Here is a 19,952-nt window from a genome sequence, read left to right on the forward strand (position 1 = left end):
AACGTAGGAAAAAAATACATCTTTATTTTCACTAACCTGAGGAATGTAGGCAGTAACCAGAATTGTATTAGCAGTTAATACAATCGTGGTTTTTATGTCACCAATAAAAACCAATATCTTATAGCACAGTATACAGATGTCTCAAAATATCATTCGTGTTCTTCACTATTTTGAAGTTATGGGAATTTATTAGATTTGGTGCTAGCTCCTGTTATTTAATACAGAGAAGCACCCATATAACTATATACACACATACATAAAACTATTGTTATGTAACAAAGTTGGTTTTAATATTTTTGATACTTATATTTCAACACAATTTCTATTGTAATTATATATTTCATTTTGTTTAAAAACATTGCTCTGGGAAGGAGTCTGTAAGCCTCACCAGGTTGCCAAAGGAGTCTTTGGCACCAAAAAAAGGACTAAAATTATCCTGGCACGAATACATAAAAAAAATATATATATATATTAAAGGGCTACTAGTGTAACATGGAACAATTGATAGCTGCCACTGTAAAGCTGAAAAACTGCTCGATAATTGAGACGAGAACCTTAAGGATCAACCAAGAACTTCAGTTTAAAAAGGGGAAAAAATGTTTTTCAGAAATCCAGGAAGCCCAGGATAAGCAATGAGGATAGGAGGGGCCCACTTCAGTCTCACTTTGTTACTGGCTACAAGGACTGAGAGCCAACAACCCACATCCTGTTGACTGAAACTAGGACCCATCCCCATCCTGTTCCTCCCGACCTGATCAAAGGGCCACACGCGGGACAGGCAGGGGAACACAAGCCCTATATCGCCGAATAAAAGAACTCTCTAAAATTTGTGTCGGGGCATTTGGCCGGTATGAGACGACTACTAGTGTGTTAGTGTGCGTGAGTTGGCTCCATTTCCTCAGGTCGGCTGGGGCTTCGGCAGCAGCACTTGACCAAAAAGTTTTGTCACAGCCTCAAGTTTGGAAATCATCGCTTACCAGCAGGGTGTTCCATTACTAGAGAATATTGGCCCATTTCCTTCTTGGCTCCTAGGAGAGCGTTTCGGCCGGGACCTTTACTTGCAGGCCAGCCATCCCCTAAAAGTCCAAGTGCGGGCCTCTTTAAGACCCCAGGTTCGAGAACCAAACCCTCCAGCAATATGTCAGACTCCGCCTCCTTCTCTGCGGCCCGGGCAACACTCCTGCACAGTTCCTGAGAGCGGCGCCGTTAGCTTACATAGCAGCAAATGATTGGCTGCCTCACCCTGGCGGGCCGGGATTGGCGGCCGGCCGGCCCCGCCCCTCACCCCCACCCAGGCCCGCGGCCGCCCGGGTGTCCTTAGGCTGCTTGTCCGCGCGCAGCCTGGCAGTTTGCCTCTTCCTCGTCCTCCAGTTTGCGTCCATGGCCACCTCCGTCACCGAGGAGCCCTTCCCCTTCCACGGCCTCCTGCCTAAGAAAGAGACCGGGGCCGCCTCCTTCCTCTGTCGCTACCCGGAGTATGACGGCCGAGGGGTGCTCATCGCTATCTTGGACACGGGGGTTGACCCCGGGGCTCCGGGCATGCAGGTGCGGCAGCGGCTGAGGGCCCCGGGCGCGGGGGCGCGGGCGACCGGCGGGCAGGGGACATGGAGGGGACGCAGCCTCCGAGCTCGGAGGCGGAATCCCGCTCTGCGGCGGAGTGGGAACCCGGCACCTGGAGAAGGCGGAGGGCAGAGCGTGCACGCGAGGCCCGGGGGAGGCTGGGGGCCCGCGGCCCGGGCTCCCCGGCTGGGCGGTGATTCCGGCCCAGACAAAAGCGGCGTGCCCGGCGCGGCTGGTCGGGGCGCCTGGGTCCGCCTTTTGCCCAGGAAGCCCCTTCCTCCCCAGGTGCTGCCAGGCCTGGGCCCTCGGGCTCCTTCCCACTGTACTCCTTTCCTCCTCAGACACCTCGTGCTTAGGGCACCGGCCAGTGCCTTCTATTTTCAAACGAAGATTTTACAATTTTTATTATTTGTTAGTGGATGGGAAGGGAATAGGAAGGTGACAGATGACCTATCAGTGCTTCATTTTTATCGCTGCCTTTTGAGAATTGGGTTTTTTGGGAAGAATTGTTTATCTCTAAACACTAAAGCCGGGTTTCAAGAAGATAACTCGGTCAACTTCCGGAATTGTTTCCTCTGGTAGTCTTAATGTTTTCTATTTTTAAACCGTCTTCTGCAAAGTACTCGTTTAGGGTCATTGAAACGCATGGCTTAGTCTTTGTTTGGCATAGGAGGAACCTAATTTAGTTTTGTTTTGGCGAACTCTTCAGACTTTATTAAATTACACAGCTGTATATTTTTAGCCTCAAAATATAACACAGCATACTTGACGATTTTAAAAAATTACTTCGCTTTGCCTTAAGCACCTTTGAATTATTAAGCCAAGGTATCATACTGAAAGGTAATTTTAAAGATGTGTCTCTGGATTAAAAGTATTCTGCTTAAAGTCTTCAAAGTTTGACTTGTAAATTTAGCCTGAGCGTTTTGCTGAAATCCAATGATAAACAACATTTCACCTTTGTTCAGGATCCATCTTCCAAAAGTCTAACCTGGCTAATCCTACTGTATGCTGATCTCTTCCTTACATCACTCCATCATCTGTGTATCTTGCCCTCCTTTCTACACTAATCGCTGAAGTTTAGTAATTCTCTTCCTTCCCCTGGTGCCCCTCCCGCCCCTGGATCCTCTATTGTGCTCTCTAATAATTGAGGTAGCATTTTGAGTTTAGAGTGTAATGCAGAAGGAAAAGGGAACCGATCTGACTGACTATAGAATCCTTCTGGTTCCTCTTGTTAATTCTTCAGCATCTGGAGTACAACGTACCTTACGGTGACTCTGCAGGGCAGCTTTAGCGAATCGGAAGAGGATTCAGTATTACCCTGGTAGCATTAGTTGTAAAGTTGTATTAATAACTCTGAAGACTTAAAACATTGACAGCTGGCACCTCTTTGAGACTTGATTATGCAGTAGTAATGGTTTTTATTCTGTTGTGATGTATATGTACTTTTTATAGGGATAAGTGGGAGAACAGCTGGGGTAAATGGTTCACTGTTTCTTTTGTCAGGATGATAAGAGGATGAGAAGAGTTTGGAGGAGTACTGTCTCAGTAAAAACACTTTTGTAGAATTTGCCATATCCGCTTATCAAATTAGTCCAGTACTCTCTGTAAAGAAACAGTAATTCTCATCCCACAAGGTCACTGTGAAAATTGAGATTAATTACATGTGAATTTTTAAAGTGCTCAAGAAAAATGTTAAACACTATTGTTTTTTAAGCAGGGATATTTAGCAGAAGGAGTTTATGCTGGGTCTTAAATCACCCAACTAGATTATCTAAAGAATAAATATGCATTAGATATTTGCATATAATAACAAATGTTCAAGCAACAAAATATTGAAGTAAAATGAAAACATAACTCTTCTAACAACATTTAACCCTTAAGAAATTGACCTAAACATGGCTAGTTAAAAGAAATCCAGCAAGATGTCTTGCACACATGAGTGCCTTTTTAAGATTTTTTTTTTTTTTGCGTTTAACAAATTTATTTTGTATGTTTATGTATACATCATTAAGATAAGAAGGTGGATAGAAGTAAAAAAGGAAGGAAAGAATGAAATAGGGGAAGAGGAGGCCAAATTGGACATTTGGAAGGCCACATGGGATCTGGGTAGAGAACTAGAGGTACAAGTGAAAACGTTGAAGATAACACTTTTCTTGAGCACTTTAAAAAGTCACATGTAATTAATCTCAATTTTCACAGTGACCTTGTGGGATGAGAATTACTGTTACTTTATAGAGAGTACTGTAATAATTTGATAAGCGGATATGGAAAATTCTACCAAAGCGTTTTTACTGAGAACAGTACTCCTTCAAATTCTTCTCATCCTCTTAGCGTGAAAACGAGACAGTGGGCTATCTCATTCTTTGGTGATTGCCTTGGGGCCAATTTTCTTTTGTGACAGTTGTGTAGGCTTGTTAAAAGTGAATGATGGTGGACAGCATGAGAAAAGTAATAATTACATAAATGATTAAGTCTTAACTCAGCAAATATTTATTTAAAAACGGTAAAAGTCTTTCCTCAGGCACCTGCTAGGTGCTTAACGTCGTGTTAAAGGGTGATGTAGTCCTGCAGACTGTTACAGAGATTGATCAGAGGACCAGTGAGAGCTGGACCAGTCAGACTTTCCAGATAGAGGAGGGATGGGACTTGGACTGGACCTGGAAATAAATATGCACTAGCCAGCAGGTCTCCCTGCCACTACTAGTGTTGCTTTCGTGATTTATCCTTCACATTGCCAAAGTTATTTTCCTTTAAAAAAAGAAACCGTCCATTACAGTCTTGTTTAATACAAAACAAGACTATTTTGGCATCCCAATTACCTATGTGTAAAAATACAAAAATCTGAACTGTGTATGGCCCTTCACCATCCAAATTCACCTCCTCAGGTAGCATCGGTTCTCATCTCACCTTTTCTTCTGTCCCCATCCACTCCACCCCCTCCTTACCGTGTGCTCCACTTGGAACATTTCACTCTTGTTCTACTCACCCAAATGTTTCAGGTCTTTCCCCAACACCTGCCTTTGCATGTGGAGTTTAATCTGTTTGCAAGCCTTCTACGATCACCTGTAAATTGTTTAATAAGACCTAGCTGGGTCTTGACCCCATTACCTTTTGGGGTATCGACTGATTTAATTCAGCCCCCCACCATGTATTTATGTGTCAGCTGTTGTGTTAGGACCTGGCAGTCCAGGGATGAATAAAGCCCAGACCTTGCTAAAATAGTTTTTTAGTTTTTTTTTCCCCTCTTTGCTTATAGCAGTTTGTTCATATACCCCTGTAGCACTTAAGTGTTTCATTTTTGTATTCTGTTTACATACCTTTCTCCTGATTAAGTTAAAATTCTTTGAAAGCACCTATCCTAATTCATTTGGCATCTAATGTGCTTGTAACATTAAATATTTTTGCTGAGTGGAAAAAATGTGTACATGTACACAATGTACATCATTTCTTCATGGAGAAAAAATGGTGTGCGGAAAGAGGTAACAAGTAGTCCTATTAAAGTCTGTTTTTAGGGCAGCCGGTTAGCTCAGTTGGTTAGAGCACGGTGCTCATAACACCAAGGTTGCTGGTTCAATCCCCACATGGGCCACTGTGAGCTGCACTCTCCACAACTAGATTGAAACGACGACTTGGCTTGGAGCTGATGGGTCCTGGAAAAACACACTTAAAATAAATAAAAGTTAAAAAAAAAGTCTGTTTTGACATTCACTAAGGTATAAAGTGTAATCAGTAAATATATGCATATATAATTGGTTACTAATATTGGGTGCTATTTTAATTATTAAAAGCAATTAATTTTAATTTTTATTACCTCTTTTTAAGTTAGCCTTTCCTCATTCCTCCAAACTAGGTTTTGTGTTCTTAAATGCTTTCATAGATATTGTCTTTACCCTTATTTATTTATTCCTATGCTGCAGTTATTTCTTTACTCATCTGTTTTCCTTACTGGATTGCACGCTTTCTGAAAGCAAAGCCTATCTTGTTTATTCATTATGTTCTAAGAGTAATAGTCATTTAATAGTAATTGTGTATGACAAATCTTCCCTTGCTTAAAAGAGTATTTGCAATATCTTCCCTGAAATTTCAAGTAAATACTTATACATTCATGTTTTGTTTGTGATAATTTGTGAATTCCCCTGCCCTTTTGTTTTGGTCTTCTACAGATGGTTAGTGGATGGCTTCCAACCCACACCAACTCCTCCACCCTGAGTGTTTCAGTGGAGTTACCAAGTAGCTTAGATTCTTGACATTTGGGAAGAACCTTTGGGCAATTTCTGTTTTGTCCAGCCAGCGTGATGACCCAAAAAGCTTTCCACAGTCTCCCAACCCAGTACACAGGGTTGATTAAGTTACCTCTACTCGTAATAACTGTGCCTTTAGTCCCTCCTTCCAATGTGAAACCCCTCCTTCCTGGAAAGATGAGGGATATAGTTCTAACATTAGCAATTCATTTTCCTTCTTTCCTTGTCCCAAAGCTCCATTGCAAAATTCTCAGCTGGTTTTGCCTTTTTAAAAACCTTTCCTTCTTAACTCTAAATTCCATCTTTTGTCTTATTATCACCAGTGGAATGGTTGTGTTTACCTAATGGTGAAGTAAGAAGTATATGGATAGAAAATTGCATATATAAGAAAATTTTTAATGAAAGAGAGAGAGATCCCTGTAAGTAAAGCTGTGTCAATAGTAGATGGTAAATAAGCCACTAAATCCCTTTAGGCTTTCTTCCTTTGCTCATGTATTGATAATAAGGTATTGATAATAAGGTTTCTAACGAGAGGGATCTGTGTCTGACTTGTTATCTCATGTGATTACTGGATCTCAAGTCACTGAAGTTGTTTGCTCATTGAGAAGATTGGTTGTTTGTGTTCTTAGTGCTATTGAAATATTTGTATAAACAGCCCCCAAGAAATATCTTCAGATTGAGAATTACCATTTGTAAAAATAACAGCTGGGCAGCCTCGAGCAAAGCTTTCAGCTGCTGGTTGTTCAGGGGTGAGATTTGGAGTCTACCAGCGACCCCCTTGCTTTGCCTTGTAAAAAACAAAACAAAACAACAACAAAAAAAGTGCCCTTGTTTACTCCATATAATGGCGTTCCCTCTTTTCCTTTCAGATGTACTTTAACTACAGAGCTTTAAAGACACTGCAGTTGGTGTTGGAGGGACACAGGAGACTCATAGAAAAGGACACTAAGCTTTATCTCTTAAAGTGTGTGAATTTCCCCAATGGAAAAGGAGTCAGAAGTTGGAAGGCTTTGTGATCTTTTCACACTGTTGGCATTTTTTACATTCCTGGTTCTTTCTTGAGGTTCTTCTTTTTTCAGTCTTCTTTGTGTCCTTGTGCATGATTCCTGTTTGCAATTCAGTACATACATGTTGAATGCTACAGATTCTCTTTGCAAGGTTAGCCCAGAAAGATCCCAGAAATGATTTTTCTCACAAAAGCAATTTGAAAATATCGTACTGCTGTTAACCTGTAGCAGTCAGCGTGGCCCAAATGAAAGTTTGTGGGCTGGCCAAGAAACCAGGCCTTAGGAAAATCAGTCTTAGTGCTGAATAATTAGTGTCAGATCATTCAGTAATTAAATACATATGTAGTACCTAAAAGGCACCGGTAGGTTTTACTGAGTAAAGTAGACATAGCCCTTGCCCTCATGAAACTTATCTTCTAATAGTGGAAATAGAGAAGGAGTCACCTAACTGTATAATTACGAATTGATTTAAGTTCTGTAAACAAAATAGGTACAGTGAGAAAGAGTAATCAGGTTTAGGATGGTGGCCTCTTAAAAGAGGTCATAGGGAGGTCTTTCTGAAGGGATGACATTTTAGTAGACAACTGTAAGATAAGATTGGAATTCTTGTGGAAAAACAGAAGGGACAGAATTCCAAGCAGAAGGACCCTGAGCAAAAAAGTTGTGAGGCATGAAAAAGTCTGGCACATTCCAGGAGTTGAAAGAAGGCCAATGTAGTTAGAGTCATGAGTGACAGTGAGTAGCTGGGGTCAGACCCCACAAAGGCTTTTTATATAAAGCATTGTGGATCCATTGCAGGTTTTACACCAGGGTGTTAAATGGATGATTGGCCTAGTACAGCTTGTTTTGTTATTAATTTTGGTAGGGGCCAAGAATGGATACAGGGAGACCTGTAAGGAGCCATCCACATTACGAAGGCAAGAGAGGAGGATGGTGGTGGAGGATACTGGTAGTGAAAAATCAAGTGAAGATGGATTTGAAGTATATTTTAGAGGTAGAAGTAGGAGTAAATTAAAGAGTCAAAAGTTTCTGGCTTGAGCAACTAGATGTGTGTGGATTTACTGAAATAGTAAAGCCTAGAGAGAAAAAAGTTTGAGTGTTAAGTTTTAATTTGGACTTACACTAAGTTTGAGTGCTTCTTGTGGCATCCAATAATGAAATGTTACTAAACATTTCCCCCCTAAAGTTTTGTACTTGTCCAGCCCCAAGCTCACCCTTTCTCAAATGTTACCTTCTCATTGATACCTTTCTTGACCAGCCTGGTTAAAATTGAAAGCCCCATACCACCTATCTCTTTTCCCTGCATAATTTTTCTCCATAGTAATTATCATCATCTGACATGTTATATATTTGTGTATTGACTGCATATAACAAGGTCTGTGAGGTTAGGGTTTTTTGTGTATTGATTATTGCTATATCGCGAGCACCTAAAATAAGAGTATGGCTTATAATAAATGCTTAGAAATATTTATTGACCAAATATATGAAACCACTTGAATTATTCTGTGGTATTTTCCAGGAATAAATTTTTATTTAGGATTGTCAAAGTTTTGGCTTAAAACAATTCAGTCCTCTTTTTAAAATGAATGCAGATTTTATAGGATATTTTATATATGTGTACATGTGCACACACACACGTGGGGGTTGGCATTGCTTTCTTTAAGGATAAAAAATTAAGTATATAGTTCATACTTAATTCTCTTTAATTTTCAGGTTACAACTGATGGAAAACCAAAAATCGTTGACATCATTGACACAACAGGAAGTGGTGATGTGAATACCGCTACAGTAGTAGAGCCAAAAGATGGTGAAATTATTGGCCTTTCGGGAAGAGTGCTTAAGGTTGGAGCTTTTATCTTTCTATTGAAATTTTTTTCTTTTTTTTTTTTTGTACTGTCACCACAAACCATCTACTGTTTTTAGCTTCCATTTGGTGGTATGCTGAGTATTAGTTAACTATTGCTGCATAACAAATTACTCCAAAACTTAATGGTTTAAAAGAACAAACATTTACTATCTCACAGTTTCTGTGAGTCAGGAATCTAGGAGTGACTGAGCTCGCTGTCTCTGTTTCAAGATCTCTTCTGAGCTTGCTGTTGGCCAGGAGTGTGGTTTAATCTGAAGACTCAACTTAGGTGGGGAAGGGAAGTCTGTTTCCAAGCTTGGCGGGCTTTGGTTCTTGGCCATGAAGACCTCTCAGTGGGGCTGCTTCACAACATGCAGCCATCTTCCCCCTGGGGGTGTATTTCAACAGAGAGTGCTCAAGAAGGAGGCCATCGTCTCTTTATAAACTAATCTTGGAAGTGACATACTATCACTTCTGCTGTGTTCTTTTCATTAGAAATGAGTCATTAAGTCTAGCACACACTTAACAGGAGGGGATTTTACAAGGGCATGAATACCAGGAGGTGGGGATCATTAGGAGCAATTTTAGAAGAAAATATTGTTTTGTTTGATAGCGGGCTTATAATTGGGGTATGTTTTTCAATGTGGTTGCCAAATTCTAAAAATTTTAAGTTTTGAATAGAAAGGCGGGAAAAGTGACCAGATGAGTTTTGCCTTCATCTTTTCCTGTCCCTTCTGGGAACTTGAAAATGAAATATTAAGGCCTTGTTAATTATGGACTTCAGTGACTGGCTTTGTCTTGTTCCATGTACTTGGTGGAAACACGGGGGTAAAAAAAAGCTAACAGGAAAAATCATTAGAATACAAACAGAGTAGTTCATGAAATATTAGCTAGTGAGTTGGTTAGATGGCAAGAATTTGATTGTGATTCAGTAGTCTTTTAAACCAATAAGCAGATTGGTGTGGAAGATAAATTTGGGATTACTTATATGTGTAAAGAGCTATATTTAACTCTTCACATTTTTTATCATCTGTCTGAATTACTATATGTTTAGGCATTGTCTTTTGGATAAGATTGTTGTGGAAGTGGATTTGTTTTCTGTGCTATAGAACAAATGAACAAAACCTTAGCAGCTTAAAACCACATACATGCCTGCATTTATTATCTCACTGTCTCACAGCTCAGGAGTCCAGGCATGGCTTTTTGTGGCTCTCTGCTCAGGGTCTTACAGACTGCAATCAGGTGTTGGTTAGGGCTCATCTGAGGCTCCTCTTCCAAGTCCGCATGGTTATTGGAAGAATTAATTTTGTTGCAGCTGTAGAACTGACAGCTAGCTTATTGAAGGCCAGCAGAAAAATGTCTCTGTCTTCGGCGATGGCCTCAGTCTTTTTTTAAAGAGCTCACCTGATTAGGTCATGTCCACCAGGCTAACCTCCCATTTGATTAACTCAGTCACCCGATTAGGGACTAAAACTGTATCTGCAGTATCCCTTCACCTTTGCCATACTATTTACCATGACAGGTGCAGGAATGATATTCACAGGTCCTGCCTTTAGTAAGGGGAGAGGACTATACAAGGGCCTCGGTCACCGTAGAATCAGCCTGCAGCCAGCAGACAGGAGGCATTAATACTCAGGTTTTGCTTCCTTTCCATGGGTTATGGACTGAATGTTTGTGTGATCCCTCCATTCATATGTTGAAGCCCTAATACCGAGTGTGATGATATTCAGAGATGGGACCTTTGGGAGGTGATAGGGTCAGGTGAGCCATGAGGGTGAGGCCCTCATAATGGGATTAGTGCCCTAATAAGGGAGAGCTTGCTTTATCGCTGTCTCTGCCATGTGAGTACACATTGAGAAAGCCTGTGCTTTCAAGTCAGGAAGAGAGTCACACCAGAACCCAACCATGCTTGTATCCTGATCTCATACTCCATCCTTCAGAATGGTGAGAAAATCAATTTCTGGTTTTAAAGCACCCAAGCTTATAGAGCCCATGCTAAGCACCATGTGCTTTTTAAAAAAAATGATAAACTGCGGGGAAATGAGTTTCTATACATCTGAGTTACTCTAGTTTGCCTGCCTTCCCCAAAAACCAAAAACCTTGTTTTTTAGAGTATGTTTCAGAGAGAAACTTTGGATTCCTGTGGTTTTGCTACTCTGAGAAACTGTGGAGAACTCCTAGTAAGTCAGACAGATTTAGAATCATATAAAGTATTATCCTTGTTCATTTATTTTTAAGTAGCTATAGTAACCTATACTTTAAATAAACACATGAACTGATTATATCCCTAGTGCTCAAAGGTAGAGTTATATATCCATATATATGCTATGAAATAAGATCAGAAAATTGATAGTTTTTGTGCCTTAGGATACTATTCCTAGGCCTTCTTGAGAAACTAGTGGTCAGTTAGTTTTTGCCAGTGGTATTGCCTTGAGCAGGTAGAAGCCAAAAAGTGAGTAGAAGCTTAAAACCTTTAATGATGAAATGTACAGACATAAAGGAAAGTGCATAAAACACATATGTACAGTTAAATTTATAATTAGATTAAACATCATTTTATCCACCACCCAGATTAGACCAAGACTATTGTACCTCAGAAGCTTCTTGTGATCTCCCAGATCACAACCTATTTTGACTTTTGTATAATCACTTCTTTACTTTCCTTTATAATTTTACCACCTCTATGTGCATATATGAAATATATTGTTACTTTTGCCTATTTGTGAACTTTATATGAATGATCTTATTTATGTATCATTTTATGTCGTCTTTCTGTGGGTGTTTGTGAGATTCATGAGATTCAGCCATGATGTTGCATGTAGTCATGATTTGTTCTGTTCCATTGTAGTGTAGTGTGCCGTGGTTTGTGTGTACCACATTCTGTCCGTTCTGCTGATGAACAGTTGTATGGCTTCCATTTTTGCACTATAACTAACAGTACTTTAGAGACCATCCTTGTATACATGTCCTGTGCACATGTTTATAGATAGCTCCAGGATATGTACCTATGAGGGGAATTGCTGAATCATGGAGATATGTAGACCTTTATTAAGTGATGCCAAACAGGTTTCCTAAGTGTTTGTACTAAAACACATTTTCACAGGCAGTGTATAACAATTTTAATAGTTGTACTGCCAACGCTTGGTATTTTTAGGCTTTTTAAATTTTGCAAATATGCTGGTAATCTAGGTGCTGGTAATCTAGGTGGTTCACATTGTGGTTTTAATTTGCATTTCTCTAATTGCTAATAAGATTGAGGACTTTTCATATGTTGTTTAGACATTTGGATTTTCTCTTTTGTGAAGTGCCTATTCAAATTTATTTGCCTTTTTTTTTTTTTTTTTTTTTATTGGGGAAGGGGAACAGGACTTTATTGGGGAACAGTGTGTACTTCCAGGACTTTTTTCCAAGTCAAGTTGTTGTCCTTCCAGTCTTAGTTGTGGAGGGCGCAGCTCAGCTCCAGGTCCAGTTGCTGTTGCTAGTTGCAGGGGGCGCAGCCCACCATTCCTTGCGGGACTCGAGGAGTTGAACCGGCAGCCTTGTGGTTGAGAGCCCACTGGCCCATATGGGAATCGAACTGGCAGCCTTCGGAGTTAGGAGCATGGAGCTCTAACAGCCTGAGTCCCGGCCCATATTTGCCCATTTTTTTTTTTTTTTCTATTGAGTTGTCTCTTGTTACTGATTTGTAGGATTTCATTACACATCCTATATAGTTCTTTAATTACATGTGTTTCAGGTATCCCTTTCTAGACTTGTATTTTTACTTTCCACATGATTTGTTTTGATGAATAGAAGTTCTTGAATTCAATGTAGTTGAATATCAATCTTTGCCTTTTTGATTAGTGCTTTTCATGTCTTAAGAAATTCTTCCTGACCCAAAGATCATGAAGATATTCTCCTCTATCATTTTCCAAAAACTTTCACTATTTTTCTTTTCACATTTGTTTTAGAATTCACCTGGAATTGATTTTAGGCTTAGTTTGAAGTAGGAGTCCTATAACCTTTTTTCCACTTGAAGAGCCAGTTGTCCCAATACCATGTATTAAAATTCCTAAATTTCCCTACTGATTTTCAGTGCCTTTTATTTTGCAGCCTTCGACCTTCAAAATGTGGTGAATTTTGGTTTCAAAATTCTCGTTTACTGTTCTCTTTGTTCTTTGGGTCCCCTCCCCCACTTCCCTTATTCTAATTATAGTAGCATTTTGGAAGAGAGCAGAGTGCTTTTTGAAATTTTGCTACATTCAGCTTGAAGTCATTTTTTAAAATCACCAATATTTAGTCTTACATATTAAAAGACGGTTTAAGTCCAGATATAATGAATGACCATTTACCACCATATTTAGATGCCGTAATACCTGAAAGAGAGAGTGTATGTGTGTACTGCCAGAACCATAGGCTGACAAGTGTGAAATACAGGTGTGAGGCACAAACAAACAAACAAAAAAACTCTATAATGGGATTTTATTTCATGGAACATTAACACTAAGGATGACACTTGGCTCCTTAAGAAAATGTTCAGTTCTTTACACATTCTCTCTTTAAAAGAGTCAGAGAAAAGAGGTGTAATTAATAATTAAAGGGATTCTGTTCCACATATGAAAATCAGCCTTTTTATGTTGCATTTACCATGTAATTAAAAGCATTTTAAAGATATCAATTTAAAACGGTCAAAATATAAAGCTTTGATTCTTAAAGAAACTGAAAATAGCTTCATTTGTCTAGAATAGTCAAATAGGAAAAATTACATATTCCATCATTGCCTCATAGAGGAAAGTTAGCTTTATTCTAATTTATTTAATGTTAGGTAGTAAAACCATGAATATAACGTTTATTGTCTGATTTTTTGTTTTCAGTTTAATTTTTGTAGCTAACTAGTCTGTGAGGGAAATATATAGTAGTGATTAAGATGCATGTGGTTGTGTGGACCTTGCAGATTTTGATCTTATAAGTAGATATAAATTATGTCTATTAGATTATTTTTATTATATTACATATATTTTAAGTAATTATAATTAAGTTGCTTATTTTGCAGTTATATTAATTAGTTATTCCATTTAGTTTTTTTTTAGTTAACGGCTTTTTGTAATCTCCTTGTACAAAGCAGTTGCCACTAGCCTAGGGTTACAAAGCCACCTGTGTAGTGGCACACCTGAGATGAAATACTCTTTGAATTTGCCAACTAGTGACTATTAACTTGTTGTTGTTGCAGTACTTTATTATTGTTATGTCCCAGTCTGTTACAAGCACATTAGAGTTAAGAATCCCTACTCTCTAAAGAAGGTTGATGAGTTTTGAATGAAAAGTGCTAGTCTGTATGCCAACATATATGCCAACATAGTTGAAATTTCACATACTCTGAACATCCAGTTCATTCAGAAATGATTACTGATATGGAGGCTTTTTAAAAGTCAGTAGATCTTTGAACTTCTGTGAATGATTGTTTTCCTTTATTTAGTTGTGAGAAAATTTCATCCAAAAGTAGTTTCCTACCCGGGGAATAATTTGATGAGGGACATGGGGATGGTCGGTTAAAGATGTTGCCCAAGTGACGATTGAACGAACCAATTCCCGAGTAGTTGATAGTTCAACCTCATAATGTATACACATTTAAAAGCTGTTTTTAATCATCATGGGTCCTGTGATTACAAAGGATGAATACTCCACATTTTCTTGATTGAAATTTCAAGTTGGTTGATGTTCAATGCATTTTATTATTCATGGGACTCATGAGGTAGGGATTATTTTCTTCTTTTTTACTTGAGGAACTAGAAGCCTTTGAGTCCCACCTAGTTAGTAGTAGAGTTTGGATTCACAGCCAGGTTTATCGGACTTTAAATCACATGTCTTTTACACTGAATATTTTGGTCTCCATGATAGAACTAGATTCCAGTTTTCTTTTTAACCTTCCTGATGTTTGGGAAAACAATTTAATTTCTGTTTGCTTCTTTGCTTTCTCCATTTGTAAACTGGCATACTCTTTACATCGTTTTATTAATTAATACCTTTAAATGTTATTTTTAAATACTTTGAGATAGTTGAAAAGACTATATGATGTTATATATAATTAAAATGATTTTATAGAACTTTTTTGTTAAGAACTCAAAGAGCACTTATTTGGTTTCTAGGGATTATCCCTGTTGTATCTTAGAGCTGAATTAAGTTCTTGTCATTAATAAGAAACCTAAGGGTAGAGAGGTTCTGTAAATCGCTTTCCCTCCCCACCAGTTAATGGCCAGTAGTAGGGTGGTGAAGGGACAAGTGAGGTGTCATTGATGCTTGAGAACTAAAGATCTTAGTGGTTTAAGGAGGTTGCATATGTTGAAAGCATTTTATAACCTATGAAGCATTGTATAAATGAAAAGTATTCTAGTTGAACCGTCTTATTTATGGATGAGATAAAAGGAGCCAGGGTGATATTGGCACTTAGAAGATTAAAAATAGTGCTCTAATATGTGAGCCTGCTCATCCAAGTTGAGCCATTAGAATGGAAATCAAATACCTTTTTCTCCAGCAGTAAATCATTGGAATTGAGAAGCATTTAGTGAACCAGTAATTTACTTTTTTTTCTATAGATTCCTGAGAACTGGACAAATCCCTCAGGCAGATATCACATTGGCATAAAAAATGGCTATGACTTCTATCCAAAGGCTCTCAAGGAAAGGATACAGGTAATGTACAATGCTGTATCAATGACTTAGCTTCTTTCTCAAATTTTATTCCTAATGAAGAAAACAAAATTCATAAAAATCTCACTATTGATTATTTTGGACGATGGAAGGTTTTCAAACAGTTATTGTTTAAAGATTCTGTTCAATGGAATGTTACCCATTTACATGGATAAGCTTAGAGAATCTGAATACACAAGTTATATTCAAATTTTTGTGTATGTTTGGTTTTCAGGGAGATGGATATAGCTTTCATTGGATTTTTTTAAGGCATTTCTTTTTAAACCTCACAAGGGCTAAAGACAAGTTGATTTAAAGTCCAGACTTCCCTGTTTATTCCCATTCCTATAGCGCTTATTACAATTTTTCCCATTTTTCTTACTGTTTAACTAGCCTTTTTGATCCCCTTTAATCATCATTCAGTATTAAGAAAAGGGTTACTCAAACCTAAAGCAGCTGAAGTATAGGAAACACAAGTGTGTCATTAGAGAAGTAAGCATTGTAAATTGAGTGATAAGGAGCCTGTTGTAAAACAGCTCTATTCAGTAGACCTTTCAGTGACGTTGGAAATGTTTGAGGTGTTCCATATCTGTCCATTATGGTAGTCACTAGCCACAAGTAGCTCCTGAGAACTTGACATGTGACTGAGAATGACTAAGGAATGAAACGTTTAATTTTATAGAATCCTTTAAAATTTAAATTTAAATAGTAACAGTAACATGTGGCTAGTGGCTCCTGTATTTGACAGTGCCGCTGTAGAGGATTGCTGTGACACCGTAGCTGACACAGACAGGTTCAGGGTTTCCTCTGTGAAACAAGATGTAATCCTTGAAAGTGAGCCTGATGGATAAGACCTGTGGGCCCTTTCATGTAGTAGTAATATTATTATTTGCTTCTTTAGGGGTCGATGAGCCATAAGAAGTCACTCGGTGTACTACATATATAACCATTACTTAGATTGCAATCATTCTGCCAAAAGAAAATTATGAAAAAATAATGCACACAACTTATTGGATACTATTTTATTTTAAAATTTCAGGGTGAAACGCGCATAGATAGCATAGTACTTTTACGCACTATATTAAATTTAATCAACTATGTTAAAATACAAATTAACATGCAAATATAGAGTTTTTAAGTTAAAGCTGGCCCTCCTCCTTGACCCCCCTCCTTACCTTTGTTGAGTTGATTATTTTATTGGAAAGATTTTTTTTTTTTAACTAGTAGACTTCCATTGGGAAGGCACTATAGGTTAAAGACAGCGGAGATGAAGGTCAGACCAATTTCAGTAACAAAAGAACCCTATCAAATCAAAGAGGATCTGAAAAACATCAGCTAGGAAGAGAGGAAATTGAGGAAGCCTGTATGTCTGCCAAAATGCCCCTGCAGTCTTACTCCTGTCCTCTGCTTGCACTTGGCTTGAGACATTTCCCAGTTCTGTAAGGTCCCAGAATACAGTATTTTCTTTAAATGATTGGGAATTCAGTTATCTGACATAGTATTATTTATTTTTGGAAGGATTTAAATTGGGGCCTTTGATGTATAAAAATACATTTGGATGTGTCTTAATAAATTTGTTAATTTAAAATCTAGGTGCAGTGAATTAATTAATCAGTTTTTAATAATTGATTCATTGCTTTATCAGCTTGATTATAATATTTTTTTTAAGCCTCTATGAGACTTGTGTAGCATCACAGCTGAGAACAACCAGGTCCTTGTAAATTGACTGTCTAGGTTTACCTGAATATTTGTCAATCTCATTATGAGGTAATTATTCTGTCTTTGCAGAAAGAACGGAAGGAAAAAATATGGGACCCTGTTCACCGAGTGGCCCTGGCAGAAGCCTGTAGGAAACAGGAAGAATTTGATGTTGCCAACAATTGCCCTTCTCAAGTTTGTGCTAGTGGTTTTTATTTAAACATTATCATAGAACCATCCATATACCATAGAGTTCTTAGAGAATTAATAGACTATTTTTCACAAGGTTTAAATTATTCAATTTTAGTGATTTTTTCTTTATATTTGAAATCAATTCACATATGTATTTATAAATTTTTAAACTCCTTAATGAACATACATATGTAAAAGTGCATGAATCATAAGTGTGTGGTCATGGATTTTTCACAAAGTGAACACTCCCATGATGGTAGAACTGCGAGCTCCAGCTCATGCCTCTTCCTAGTTACTGCTCCCTTCTCACCCCATAGGCGACCACCTTCCAGACTTCTAACACTGTTGAATGATTTTGCTTATTTTGAATTTTGTAAAATGGAGTCATACAGTGTTTTGTTTAATGTGTAGCTGCTTTCACTCAGTGTTATGTTTGTGAGATTCAACCATATTTGGGGTATTGAAGTAATTTGTTCACTTTCCTTGTTATGATGGATGAACCACAATTTATATATCCGTTCTGCAAGTTGATATTTACTTTGTTTTCAGTTTTTGGCTATTAGAAAAAATGCTGTTTTGAACATTCTCATGCATGTATTTGGTGGGCCGTAAAGTGGTCGTACCAATTCATATTCCCACAGAAGTATATGAGGGAGTTGCTGTTGTTCTTCATCCTTAAGTAGCCAGTACATTTTTTTTGAATCAATTTATAAAATAAAAATAACGTCTTGGTTTATTATGTAAATAATATGTGCTAGTTACAGAAACTTTTGTGCAACACAGGTGTATAAAGTAGCAAGTGAAAGACTCCCAAATGCCATCCTCCAGGGATGGTAACAACAACTCTATGTTTATCCTTATGAATTTTTCTTTTACTGTATACATCTACCTTTTCTTAAACAAATATGGTGGTTCTCAACCCTGACTGCGTATTAGAATCATATGAAGAGCTTTAAAACAACCAGTTCTTGTGCCCTAGAGAGGAATTAAATCAAAACCTTGCAGGGAGACAGACATTTTTAAAAGCTCCTGATGAGCTTTAATTAACATGCAAGTAGGGCTGAGGACCACTGGCCTGCGTACACACTTAACTTACATTTCCTTAATCTACGTACAGCATCCTTTTTTAACAGCTTCTCATAATTTTCTGTTAGGTCACTATTTGTCCTGATTCAGCCCCTTATTAAACACATTAAATGTAATATCTCAGGTGATACATATATGCAGCTAAATTTATAAAAGAGGGATCTGAATTTAATTATCCATATTTTGTATATCAAAAATGTTTATATAATTGTCTTTTACCTTTAAGGAGGGTAAATGTTGAATATATTGAATAATTATAAACAAGGCATAACTTAAGATTTTTGGAACATGTGAAAATTAAATTTTTATCCGCTAGGACTACTCAGGTGAATGTAGAGCGGTCTAATGTAGTATATAGTTTAAAAAATACTTAGGTTGAAGCATGTGAAATTCTCATTTTTGTGGATCAGAATGGTTAAATAGCAGCTTATATGTCCATGGTCATGAATATAATACGTATTTAACTTAGCATGTTTTTTTTTTAAGGAGGGCGCAGCTCACAGTGGCCCATGTGGGGATCGAACTGGCAACCTTGGTGTTATTAGCACCACACTCTAACCACCTGAGCTAACCAGCCACCCTAACTTAGCATGTTCTATAGGAGATAAGACAGTTCATGCTTTCTGTTATTTATTTGAGTTCTTAAGAAATAGATTTTAAATGGAAACAGTCCTGAAATAAAATCTAAAGGTCGAGAGATAACTTAGTTTACAGCAATTTTTGGAAATGAGTTATACAGGTTACAGATATGGGACCATCACATGTCTTGGCCAAATGGTATCATCAACTTGTAACAAAGTATATTTCCCAAAGCAGGTGGAGTGAGTGACTGAGTAAAAGAAGTGTTATTTTTTAAATGTTTAATATATTAAGTAATATCCGCATCATTGAATTGAACTACAAGTAGCGTAGATATAAAATGAAAATTTTCTTATATTTTTCCCGGCTAAAATGACATTATTGTTGGGTCACATTGTGTCCTTGGTTATATGTTAATGTAGCTTTTCAAGAGTACAAAATGTACTAATATTAATGTATGTTCTAATTGGTTAGGCAAATAAACTAATCAAGGAGGAGCTTCAAAGTCAAGTGGAATTACTAAATTCTTTTGAGAAAAAATACAGTGACCCTGGCCCTGTATATGACTGCCTGGTATGGCATGATGGTGAAGCTTGGAGGTAAACTATATATTTTATGGCTCTTCAACATGTTTTTATCTATTCTTAAGAACACTAACCCCTCAGAACCATCCAGACATTTGGTTTATGTGACGTTAATATCACTGAACAAAACTATTTGAGAGCCCAATTGGCTTTTGGTAGTTTTGGACAAGCCTTTTGAACTTCTTAGTATTTTAGACACTAAACCTAACACGTGTTTTAAAGAAGTTTATTTCACTAGCCAGATAGTTATCGTTAACCAGATACAGCAGGTTGATCATTGGTATATGTATTAGGTCGGTGTGAAGGTAATTGCGGTTTTTGCAATTATTTTTAACCTTTTAAACCGCACTTACTTTTGCACCAACCTATAGAAATGTTCCTGATTGAAGCTGGGCAACTTGGGAAGTACTGCAAGAGACTGTTGCAAAGCATCTACTTTGGGCAAAGGAGGAAAAGTTGAGTGAAGATAATTTAATAGAGACAAGGTAGCTAAG

The 19,952-nt window shown here is 37.9% G+C and overlaps 1 protein-coding gene across 6 annotated transcripts in view; it reads left to right on the forward strand.

Moving 5' to 3' along the window:
- Nucleotides 1-1,265: 1,265 nt before the first annotated feature.
- TPP2 (tripeptidyl peptidase 2) overlaps nucleotides 1,266-19,952 on the forward strand; it is a 65,543-nt gene continuing 46,856 nt past the window's right edge. For 2 of the 6 annotated variants that reach the window (XR_012495486.1, XM_019731035.2), the window contains exons 1-5: nucleotides 1,279-1,545; nucleotides 8,522-8,650; nucleotides 15,227-15,322; nucleotides 17,108-17,212; nucleotides 19,349-19,473. Coding sequence is in view for 5 of the 6 variants with exons in the window: in XM_019731035.2 (XP_019586594.2) it covers nucleotides 1,381-1,545; nucleotides 8,522-8,650; nucleotides 15,227-15,322; nucleotides 17,108-17,212; nucleotides 19,349-19,473 (620 nt within the window). In the remaining variant the exon portion in view is untranslated. Of the gene's footprint in view, nucleotides 1,546-8,521; nucleotides 8,651-15,226; nucleotides 15,323-17,107; nucleotides 17,213-19,348; nucleotides 19,474-19,952 lie in introns of all 6 variants that reach the window. The other 4 variants (XM_019731034.2, XM_019731033.2, XM_019731032.2 and 1 more) reach the window with 3 other exon arrangements.

The sequence above is a fragment of the Rhinolophus sinicus genome, linkage group LG04, assembly GCF_036562045.2.
Source record: "Rhinolophus sinicus isolate RSC01 linkage group LG04, ASM3656204v1, whole genome shotgun sequence".
NCBI classification, from domain to species: Eukaryota; Metazoa; Chordata; class Mammalia; order Chiroptera; family Rhinolophidae; genus Rhinolophus; species Rhinolophus sinicus.